This window comes from Oncorhynchus clarkii, chromosome 9, assembly GCF_045791955.1.
Source record: "Oncorhynchus clarkii lewisi isolate Uvic-CL-2024 chromosome 9, UVic_Ocla_1.0, whole genome shotgun sequence".
Taxonomy (NCBI): Eukaryota; Metazoa; Chordata; class Actinopteri; order Salmoniformes; family Salmonidae; genus Oncorhynchus; species Oncorhynchus clarkii.
The window spans coordinates 28,345,098-28,357,221 of NC_092155.1; the positions used below are offsets into that span (position 1 = coordinate 28,345,098).

General features: G+C 44.7%; 1 protein-coding gene across 1 annotated transcript; it reads right to left on the reverse strand.

The window, feature by feature from the left end:
* Positions 1 to 55: 55 nt before the first annotated feature.
* Positions 56 to 5,275, reverse strand: LOC139417195 (zinc finger translocation-associated protein-like). Its single transcript, XM_071166443.1, has 5 exons — positions 4,770 to 5,275; positions 3,763 to 4,287; positions 3,119 to 3,460; positions 2,416 to 2,901; positions 56 to 2,306 (listed from the first exon to the last, which is right to left on the reverse strand). Exons 1-5 carry the CDS (start codon positions 4,903 to 4,905, stop codon positions 1,816 to 1,818), a joined length of 1,980 nt encoding a protein of 659 aa, XP_071022544.1. The 5' UTR covers positions 4,906 to 5,275; the 3' UTR covers positions 56 to 1,815.
* Between the last annotated feature and the right edge of the window lie 6,849 nt (positions 5,276 to 12,124).

The window sequence follows — 12,124 nt, forward strand, 5'->3', positions numbered from 1 at the left end:
CTGAGTCGAGTCAATTTTAGCCATAATTTACCAGAGAACCAGTCAGACAAAATTATTCGGACACTTTTTTTATTACAAGTATCATTGATGACAGAATGCATGTCTCAACAACCTTTCGCCATGTACAGACGAAATGCAGAGCGGATACTTGAAACAGATGAAATTGAAGAAAGATGAGGGACTCGGTCCCGAAATAAAACTGAAGATCATTGCTCGTGTCCTCGCCCAAGCCAACTAAGTACCACCAAAGGGTCATTTTAACGTGCCCCTCATGCACACCGACACAAACATACACGTAAATCATTGCAACAAACAAGGTTTATTCTTATTTATTCAATCACATATTTATATTCTATTCATATTTAAATAATAAGTGCTGAGTCACAAAGCTTTTAACCTTTCTGTGGCCAACGTGGCTCAAAGCCCAGATGTAATAAGTATTTCATCACTCCTTGCCCATTCCCTGCATGCTAAAAAGACCACTGCACAAACTAGGGATGTGTCTGAAAACATTACTGGCTGTCAAATCCTTGCTTCCTCTCTCCTTGTTTCCTCAATTCCTATTGAAGTGCATTAGAGGAGAGGATTCAGGGTCCCTCCTCTGGCCCTGCAATGCCTTTGAGAGGAATTCATGAAACAAGGACGGAGAAAGCACAGGTTTGACTGGTAACAATTTGAGATCCAGCCCGAGTCACCAATTAAGTTTAGGTTAGGTTAGAGAAAGAGAGTGGTAATTCAACACTCACGTCCCTCCTCTCCACGTAACTGGAGAAATGCTGCCATCTGGTTCTTTGAGCAAATCAATTAGTCCATGGGTTGTAAATTATTGTTATGTTAAGAGTGTAGTAATTTTGATGCGCTATAACAAGCGAGCGAAAGAGCGAGCACAGATGGAAAATGGACAATCCCTGAGTTGTGCTTTTCCTGGTGATATTTTAAAGATCACTGAAATAAGGGCAACCGAGGTGCTCATTTCATAGGTGGTCAACTTGGCAATTTATTTCCTGACGCTGTTGTAATATTATACTTTTTTTTATCACTTTGTTGCATAAACCTTGTAATAGGTGAGTTACTGAAATGGAAATCTTGCATTTGAAATCTTGTATAAATATGCTCTCTTATAAAACGCCCAAGCCATTCCAGGCAATCCCTCCACAATCATGCATGACTTCAGAATTGCCATACAAAATGAAATTTACGTGGCATCGTTAACTTTGATCAATGAAGTAGACAAAATGGCCGCAATTACAAACCTTTTTTGTAAAAAAAACATGTCTAAAAGTGCTTGTTAAAAAAAAAAAAAAAATGCAAATATTCAACACTTATAAAATAGATTTTTTTTTGTGTGTGTGTGAAACTTTTTGCTAAGAAGACTCATGAGAAGCAAAAATAGTTCCTGGCCGGTGCAACAATAGTACTATGACACTGGAAAAGACATGCAAGATGTAAGATCTCATTCAAGAATGAGAAAAATGTATGGAGGAAGTTTACCTCATTGTAAACAAGGAATTTCTGAAATAACTTGATGTATTTGACGTAAGTGAATAAAGATAATCGCATCTTTAAGTGCCGTTCATTGTCTTAAGCAATAAACCTCAAACACCCTCTCATTCAATCACCTACACACCCAAAGCTAGGTTTAAGTACATTTTTGGGACAAAAAGTGCTATATTGTACGCTCCCTCACACCATCAATCACCGACTGTGTCAGACACCACTCGCGACAGGGCTCTACCATGCCTCATGTTTCTAACTTCCTGAGAAAGAAAGACTTGGGGTTGAAGCGAGGAGAACGTGGGCCTGTCGCCCCTCGTCTTAACTGACGAAGAGGCTGGCGGCCGTCTCTCCGACTGCCGAGTGTCCGTGGTCCAGGGAGGAAAAACAGTTGTCCGAGTGGACGAAGTGCAGGGCTGTCTGGTTGTAGCTGAGCAGGGCTTGCTGTCTCTCGTCAGAGCTGTACTCCAGAGAATGAGGGTGGACCTGCTGGATGTGTCTCTTGATGGTGCTGACTTTAAGAGTGGCTAACGTCGCCCCGCACACCATACAGATCAGCCCGTGTCGCCGGCAGTCATAGTCCATCAGGAACTCCATCCGCCAGCGCACCTGGTAGTTCCGCCGCTGGTCCTTGCCCGGGTAGTGTCCATGGCGTCCCAGAGTGGCAGGTATGGTGACGACCCCCTCCTCCTTCTTCACTGTCTGAATGGCGGACATCTTGGGGGTCCGGTGGTTGTTGTTGTTGTCCGGTGCTGCCTTTTCACCCATCTCTCCTGACACATGGACGCTGATGATGTCACCGGGGTCCACTTCTGTCGGGGGATGACAAAAACCACTTGGTGAATCACTTAGTATTTAATATTTTCTCTAAGAGTAGCTACAGTCTGTCTTTTACATTTTTTTGGAACTTGTAAGTTTTACCTTCTTTCATCTGCACGGCCAGGTGGTCTTCCGTGGGGGCCTCTTTGGTCCAGGCCTCGGCCATGGCCTCTCTCTCCTCCCGGGCCAGGCTGGTGGTCTCAGGGTGGCACTCCTGAATGTGGCGCCGGAAGCTGCTCACCTTGGCCACGGGCAGGGCCTGGGAGCACACCATGCAGAAGGTGTCACGACCCTGAGGCCCATAGGCCACCAGGTAGTCCAGGCGCAGGCGCCAGGGGAAGCCCCCGAGGAGACGCCTCTTCCTGGGCTGGCGGAAAGGGAGAGGGGGTATGGGGCTGGTCACCTCTGGAGCTCCAACACCACCTCCTTCCCTGCTACCAACCATGTCGTGTATCTGGGACAATGCCTCATCGCTGTCCGCGCCAATCTGGATGGTCTCCAGGTCATCATGGAAGAAGTCCACCCCAGCCTCTCTCTCGTCTTTGGTGTTGGGCTCCGACTTGATGAAGTCGTTCAGGGGGTCAGATTCTGAAGCATGTGGTGGGGGTGGGGGGAGAGTATAACAGAACGTCAAGCGCTTTTTCAACAAAAGCTTTTCAATTCGGCGCTGAAAAGATTCCACTTAACTCTTTCTAGCATCATACAAGACACAAGACATATTGCATATAAAAAAACTAGTGCCGCAGTGACAGAATGTCTCTTTCCCTGTACTGTTACTCAACTACGCCCTCCTCCCCTGTCTCACCATGCGTCTGAGCCCAGGTCTGCAGGATGCCGTGCTTCTCCTCCGAACTGTAGACCAGCGACTGAGGGTGGATGTCCAGCACGTGGCTCTTGATGTGGTCCAGGTGGAGCGAGGGTAGCGGGCGGCCGCACACCATGCACACCAGCCTGCCCGCCTCCGCCTGGTACTCCATGAGGAACTCCTGTCGGAACCAGGCGTGGAGCGAGTCGTTCAGGTAGCGCTCCAGGGTCCGGGCCGAGGGCCCGGGGAGCTCCTCCTGCTGCTGGAGGGGGGCCGGTGTATGGGGAGATGGGGTGGTGGACCGGGGCTGGAGTTTGGGGGTCACCATACCATCGGGTTTCCCTGCGGGAAGAGATGGAGAGGGGATATGCAATTGAAATGTATGCTAATGTGAATCACAAAATAGGCAACCAAGGGAATGCTTTACCACTACAGCAAGCTACTGCACAAAGACATCACCATCTTACATTACTGTAAAAGTGGATGTTGGCAGCATGGGCATGACTGTACAACATACACACTTCTTATCAGACATGCTCATACTGCCACCAAGCGCAAAATCCTGAAACTCAATAATCTTATCATAAAACTAGGCCAATGTCATTTCGTTCCATCCCCCCCAGTCTCCAGAAACCCCAACCCACCGGTGGAGCGGTGTGCGCAGTCCAGCAGCTGCTCCTCCTGACCCTGCGAGACGGCGACCACCCCTCCGGCCGGACAGTACAACCTCTGGCCCCCCTCCAGACTCAGGTGGCTCTCCCAGCCCGAGCGAATCACCTCCTTGTCGGACACACTCCACAGCAGGGAATCTGGGTGCTTCTGTCGAATATGCCTCTTGATGGTGCTGAGTTTGAGAGTGGCCAGCGAGCTCCCACACACCATGCAGATCATGCCGTGGCGACGGGGGTCAAAGTCCATCAGGAACTCGCTGCGCCAGTACTCGTGGTAGTAGCGCCGGTGGTCCCGGCCCGGGATGCGGCTGAAGCCAGGACGGGAGGCGCGTTGGACCCTCTCCTTGATCCCCGAGGGGCCCGGGACGGGGGACAGGAGAAAGGGGGAGTCGGGACCCTCTGTGACACTCCAGTAGCTGGTGCCCGGGGAGCAGAGTGGGGTAACCATCTCCTCATCGCCGTCATTGTCCACGTGGCCATTGGTTAGACCGTCTTCCTCTAGGAGGGAGAGTGTTAGGAGATGCACTTACAGTAGGTATAGGTTATATAATGAAACTGCACATTTCAAAGCTTTATAGCCTACAATTCAAGGCCTATTTCTCAGATGGCTGGTGGCACATACTCTGCCTGACATTCCAGATATTCATTCCGCTAGAAATATGATGAGACAAAAATAGGGATTCATAATAATATCGTTAATCTGTGGATAATATTGCGCACAGCACCACAGCCATCGGAGAGGGGGAAGCGACTCCATTTAGCCGATTTAGCCAGCCGCTGGTTTCCGCTGGGTGGCGACTGTGCATCACAGCATGCAGCCAGCATGCTATTTTGCCTTTGTTTATAGTGGATCCACTGACACAAGAGGGCATGCTGCTAGATGGCATTGTCCGTCACACGGATTAACTGTGTCTAATGGTGGCGGGCGGATGAGGGGTCGAGTGTCCATAATCTCGAAACAAAAACATGACAATATTTACCTCTTGAATAGTGTCCCAAGTCACTGGGCTCTCGTGTTGCTTCCTCCTCTCCGCTTATTATTAATGAGAGAGAATCTGTCTGCTCAGCACACGGGTGGACCACGGGCTCGCTCTCCCCCGTCTCTTTCTCTTCCATTACTCTGCAACGTTACACTATTTACGATTGCCTTCAATTCGCCTTGATAAACCAGGGAGGCACGGTATTTTTGGAGAATCATTCGGCACGCGTTTTGTAAGCTATCTATAACACGTTCGGACCCATCGATTTTAGGGTGCTGTCTTTATAATGTGCCCCTCGTCCCCCCACGCGCTCAGCTCTGGAGCCAAGTTAACTTTTCATATATCAGCTCGACATTTGGTCGGTCATATCCTTCTTCGAGTCTGCGGGTGTGAGTATCTCTTGTGTATGGTAAGCTATAGCGGCCTCCTGTATGTATTTTAAGGCTCTGCTTGTCTTCGGGGTAGGGAGCCGAGCTTGGGGCCCCTGGGGCTCCTTAAGGGGCTCCTGGGTAAATTTAAAGAGACAGTAGCGGCATTCACGCAGCGACACGCAGACCCGGGGGCCAGATCAATGATTTACAGTGTTTATAGAAAGTCCATACCCCCCCCCCCCCCCCCCCCCCCCCTTGGATTTCTTCACATTTTATTGTGTTACAAAGTGGGATTCAAATGGATTTAATTGTCATTTTTTTGTCTACAATCTACAAAAAATAGCATAATGTCAAAGTAGAAGAAAAATGTTTAAAAAAAGAAGTGATTAATGAAGAAAAAATATATACATATTCACACCCTGAGTCCATGACATGTTACACTTTTTTGGCAGGGATTACAGCTGTGAGTCTTCATAAGAGTTTTGCACACCTGGGTTGCACAATATTTGCAGATTCTTTTCAAAATTCTTCACGCTCTGTCAAGGTGTTGGGGATCATGGCTAGACAGCAATTTTCAAGTCTTGCCATAGTTTTTCAAACAGATTTACATTTGAAGTCGGAGGTTTATTAAAACTCGTTTTTCAACCACTCCACAAATTTCTTGTTAACAAACTATAGTTTTGGCAAATCGGTTAGGACACCTACTTTGTGCATGACACAAATAATTTTCCCAACAATTGTTTACAGACAGATTATTTCACTTATAATTCACTCTATCACAATTCCAGTGGGCCAAAAGTTTAGATACACTAAATTGACTGTGCCTTTAAACAGCTTGGAAAATTCCAGAAAATTATGTCATGGCTGTAGAAGCTTCTGATAGGCTAATTGACATCATTTGGGTCAATTGGAGGTGTACCTATGGATGTATTTCAAGGCATACCTTCAAACTCAATGCTTCTTTGCTTGACATCATGAAAAAATCAAAGAAATCAGCCAAGACCGCAGAAAAAAATGGTACACCTCCACAAGTCTGGTTCATCCTTGGGAGCAATTTCCAAACGCCTGAAGGTACCACGTTCATCTGTACAAACAATAGTACGCAAGTATAAACACCATGGGACCACGCAGCCGTCATAACGCTCAGAAAGGAGACACGTTCTGTCTCCTAGAGATGAACATATTTTGGTGCGGAAAGTGCAAATCAATCCCAGAACAACAGCAAAGGACCTTGTGAAGATGCTAGAGGAAATAGGTACAAAATAAATCTATATCCACAGTAAAACGAGTTCCATATCGACATAACCTGAAAGGCCGCTCAGCATGGAAGAAGCCACTGCTCCAAAACCGCCATTAAAAAGCCAGACTACGGTTTGCAACTGCACATGGGGACAAATATCGTACTTTTTGGAGACATGTCCACTGGTCGGATGAAACAAAAATACAACTGTTTGGCCATAATGACCATCGTTATGTTTGGAGGAAAAAGGAGGAGACTTGCAAGCCGAAGAACACCATCCCAACAGTGAAGCACTGGGGTGGCAGCCTCATGTTGTGGGGGTGCTTTGCTGCAGGAGGGACTGGTGCATTTCACAAAATAGATGGCATCATGAGGCTGGAAAATAATGTAGATATATTGAAGCAACATCTCAAGACATCAGTCAGGAAGTTAAAGCTTGGTCGCAAATGGGTCTTCCAAATGGACAATGACTCCAAGCATACTTCCAAAGTTGTGGCAAAATGGCTTAAGGACAACAAAGTCAAGTTATTGGAGTGGCCAAAACAAAGCCCTGACCTCAATCCCATAGAAAATGTGTGGGCAGAACTGAAATTGTGTGTGTGAGCAAGGAGGCCTACAAACCTGACTCAGTTACACCAGCTCTGTCAGGAGGAAGTGGCCAAAATTCACCCATCTTATTGTGGGAAGCTTGTGGAAGGCTACCCTGAAACATTTGACCCAAGTTAAACCATTTAAAGGCAATGCAGTCAAATACTAATTGAGTGTATGTGCACTTCTGACCCACTGGGAATGTAATGAAAGAATTAAAAGCTGAAATAAATAATTCTCTCTACTCTTATTCTGAAATGTCACATTCTTAAAATAAAGTGCTGATCCTAACTGACCTAAAACTGAGAATTTTTACTGGGATTAAATGTCAGGAATTGTGAAAAACTGAGTTGAAATGTATTTGGCTAAGGTGTATGTAAACTTCCAACTTCAACAGTAAGTTAAAACTATAACTTTGCCACTCAGGAACATTCACTGTATTCTTAGTAAGCAACTCCGGTGTAGATTTGGCTTTGTGTTGTAGGTTATTGTCCTGCTGAAAGGTGAATTCCTCTCCCAGTGTCTGGTACAAAGCAGACCGAACCATGTTTTTCTCTAAGATTGTGCCTGTGCTTAGCTCCATCCCATTTATTTTCATCCTGAAAAACTCCCCAGTCTTTGCCGATGTCAAGCATACCCATACCATGATGCAGCCACCACCATGCTTGAAAATAAGGATGTGTTGTGTTGGATTTGCCCCAGACATAAGGCTTTGCATTTAGGACAAAAAGTGTATCCCTTTGCCATGTTTTTTGCAGTATTAGTTTAGTGCCTTGTTGCATACATATGCTGTATATTTGTATTCTTCTTTTCACTCTGTCATTTAGGTCTGGATTGTGTAGTCACTACAATATTGTTGATCCATCCTCAGTTCTTTTCAATCACAGCTATTAAACTCTGTTTTAAAATCCCCAATGTCTTCATGGCGACATCCCTAGGCAATTTCCTTCCTGTCGTACAGTTCAGATGGACGACTGCATCTTTGATGTGTCTGGGTGGTTTAATACATCATCCACAGCACAATTATTAACTTGACAGTGCTTAAAGATATATTCAATATCTGATTTGTTATTGTTACCCATCTACGAATCACTGCCCTTCTTTGAGGCTTTTGAAAAGCTCAACGGTCTTTGTAGTTGAATCTGTGATTGAAATTCAATACTTGACCGAGGGACCTTACATATGTTGTATGTAATGGGGGACAGAGGAAGGGGTAGTCATTCACAAATCATGTCAACCCCTATTAGTTCACACAGAGTGAGTCCATATACACAAAAAAAAACATGAACACAACATGCTACAATTTCAAAGATTTTACTGAGTTACAGTTCATAAGAAAATCTATCAATTGAAATAAATGAATTAGGCCTTAATCTATTGATTTCACATGACTGGGAGTACAGATATGCATCTGTTGGTCACAGATACCTTCAAAAAAAGGTAAGGGCGTAGATCAGAAACCCAGTCAGTATCTGGTGTGACCACCATTTGCCTCAAGCAGCATGACACATCTCCTTTGCATAGAGTTGATCAGGCTGTTGATTGTGGCCTGTGGAATGTTGTCCCACTCCTCTTCAATGGCTGTGCGAAGTTGCTGGATATTGGCGGGAAATGGAACATGCTGTCGTACACATTGATCCAGAGGATCCCAAACATGTCTGGTGAGTATGCAGACCACGGAAGAACTGGGACATTTTCAGCTTCCAGGAATTGTGCACAGACCCTTGCGATCCGTGCATTATCATGCTGAAACATGAGGTGATGGTGGCGGATGAATGGCACGACAATGGGCCTCAGGATCTCGTCACGGTGTCTCTGTTCATTCAAATTGCAATCAATAAAATGCAATTGTGTTCATTGTCCGTCGCTCCTGCCTGCCCATAACATAACCCCACTGCCATCATGGGGCACTCTGTTCACAATGTTGACATCAGCAAACATGACGCAATACACGCTGTCTGCCATCTGCCCGGTACAGTTGAAACTGAGATTATCCAAGTGAAGAACACACTTCTCCAGGGTGCAAGTGGCCACTGAAGGTGATCATTTTCCCACTGATGTTGGTTATGATGCCGAACTGCAGTCAGGTCAAGACCCTGGTGAGGATGACAAGCACGCAGATGAGCTTCCCTGAGACGGTTTCTGACAGTTTGTGCAGAAACTCTTAGGTTGTGCAAACACACAGTTTCATCAGCTGTCCGGGTGGCTGGTCTCAGACAATCCCGCAGGAGAAGAAGCCAGATGTGGAGGTGCTGGGCTGGCATGGTTACGTGTGGTCTGCGGTTGTGATGCCGGTTAGATGTACTGCATTCCAAATTCTCTAAAACGATGTTGGAGGCAGTTTATGGTATAGAAATTAACATTCAATTCTCTGGCTACAGCTCTGGTGGACATTCCTGCGGTCAGCATGTCAATTGCGCGCTCCCTCAAAACTTGAGACATCTGTAGCATTGTGTTGTGTGACAAAACTGCACATTTGAGAGTGGCCTTTTATTGTCCCAAACACCTGTGTAATGATCATGCTGTTTAATCAGCTTCTTGATATACCAGTCCTGTCAGGTGGATGGATTATCTTTGAAAAATGAGAAATACTCACTAACAGGGATGTAAACAAATTTGTGCACCATTTGAGAGAAAAGCTTTTTGTGCATATGGAGCATTTCTGGGAACTTTTATTTCAGCTCATGAAACACGGGACCAACACTTTACATGTTGCGTTTATATTTTTTTTCATTGTAATTTATCATGTGATTTGTTAAGAACTAATTTAGGCTTGCCTAAATAAAGTGGGTGAATACTTATGACACTACTATATTGTAGTTATTTAATTGTTATTAATTTGTACAATTTGAAGAATTTTCTTTTCACTTTGACATTATGGAGAATTTTGTGTAGATCAATGACAAAAAAAATATATTAACTATATCAATCCCACTTTTTTAAAGCAACAAAATTTGAGGTCAAGGGGATGTAGACTTTCTATAGGCACTCTATAGGCATTTGCCTTTGGAAAGTATTCAGACCCCTTGACTTTTTCCACATTTTGTTACATTACAGCCTTATTCTAAAATGTATTAAATAATTTTTTTCCCCTCATCAATCTACACACAATACCACATCATGACAAAGCAAAAATACATTTTTGCAAATGTATTACAAATAAGAAACTGAAAAATCACATTTATATAAGTATTCAGACCCTTCACTCAGTACTTTGTTGAAGCACCTTTGGCAGCGATTACACCATCGAGTCTTCTTGGGTATGACACTACAAGCTTGGCACACCTGTATTTGGGGAGTTTCTCCCATTCTTCTCTGCAGATCCTCTCAAGCTCTGTCAGTTTGGATGGGGAGCGTTGCTGCACAGCTATTTTCAGGTCTCTCCAGAGATGTTTGATCAGATTCAAGTCCGGGCTCTGGCTGGGCCACTCAAGGACATTCAGTGCGTCCTGCGTTGTCTTGGCTGTGTGCTTAGGGTCGTTGTCCTGTTGGAAGGTGAACCTTCGGCCCAGTCTGTGGTCCTGAGCGCTCTGGAGCAGGTTTTAATCATGGATCTCTCTGTACTTTGCTCTGCTCATCTTTCCCACGATCCTGACTAGTCTCCAAGTCCCTGTCGCTGAAAAACATCCTCACAGCATGATGCTGTTGCCACCACCATGCTTCACCGTAGAGATGGTGCCAGGTTTCCTCCAGACGTGACGATTAGCATTCAGGGCAAAGAGTTCAATCTTGGTTTCATCAGACCAGAGAATCTGTTTTTTCATGGTCTGTGAGTCTTTAGGTGCCTTTTGGCAAACTCCAAGTGGGCTGTCATGTGCCTTTTACTGAGGAGTGGCTTCTGTCTGGCCACTCTACCATAAAGGCCTGATTGGTGGAGTGCTGCAGAGATGGTTGTCCTTCTGGATGTTTTCCCATCTCCACAGAGGAACTCTAGAGCCCTGTCAGAGTTACCATCAGGTTCTTGGTCACCTCCCTGACCAAGGCCCTTCTCCCCCGAAATCTCAGTTTGGCCAGGAGGCCAGCTCTAGTAAGAGCCTTGGTGGTTCCAAACTTCTTCCATTTAAGAATGATGGAGGCCTTTGTGTTTTTGGGGACCTTCAATGCTGCAGAAATATTTTGGTACCCTTCCCCAGATCTCGGAGCTCTACGGACAATTCCTTTGACCCCATGGCTTGGTTTTTGGTCTTACATGCACTGTCAGCTGTTGGACCTTATATAGACAAGTGTGTGACTTTCCAAATCACGTCCATTCAATTGAATTTATCACAGGTAATCTCCAATCAAGTTGCAGAAACATCTTAAGCATGATCAATGTGCCAGGATGCACCTGAGCTCAATTTCGAGTCGGAATCCTTATGTAAATAAGGTATTTCAGTTTATTTTTAATACATTTGCTAACATTTCTAAAAAGCTGTTTTTGCTTTGTCATTATGGGTTATTGTGTGTAGATTGACGAAGACTTAATTTTATTTAATCCATTTTAGAATAAGGCTGTAACATAACAAAATGTGGAAAATGTCAAGGGGTCTGAATACTTTCCAAGTATTGTAGTGTGTAGGTTAAATTCTACTGCAAAATCAATTGGACAAATGTGACAGTTTGCCAATGGGGTTGTTATGTTACTTGTTTTGTTACAGAGACGTTTATGACATGAATATGGGGTGGAGGGGCGGGATCTACTGTCTTTGAAATTGCTGTCTAAAGACGACATACATTTTCACTATTTATGAACAATTCCTTCTGGACAGTGACTTTGCATAATCTCGGGATATCATAACAATGTGTCTTGCACTGTCATTGCTTCACGTTCTTTTTAGTGAGATACTGAGAGAAATACTTGCCAAAATGCTCAAATTCGCAACCATGAATTAATACAACGGGCGTGGCAACATTGTCTATTATTTTGTCCCCACATAAGAAACCCTGTAATTTTGTGAAAATCCATGGTCAATTTTGCATAAGTCAAATGTGCTAGAATATACTGAGTGTACAAAACATCAGGAACACATGCTCTTTCCATGACAGACTGACCAGGTGAATCCAGGTGAAAGCTGATCCCTTATTGATATCACTTGTTAAATTCACTTCAATCAGTGTAGATGAAGGGGGGAGACAGGTTAATTAAGGAATGATTTTTAAGCCTTGAGTCATGGATC

Bases quoted from the DNA above. Each gene is read 5' to 3' on its own strand.
- LOC139417195 (XM_071166443.1), bottom strand. From the start codon at position 4,905: ATGGAAGAGAAAGAGACGGGGGAGAGCGAGCCCGTGGTCCACCCGTGT. The intron at 4,288-4,769 runs GTAAATATTGTC...TCTCCCTCCTAG, and splicing joins CTTGGGACACTATTCAAGAG to AGGAAGACGGTCTAACCAAT. The intron at 2,902-3,118 runs GTGAGACAGGGG...CACATGCTTCAG, and splicing joins GACCTGGGCTCAGACGCATG to AATCTGACCCCCTGAACGAC.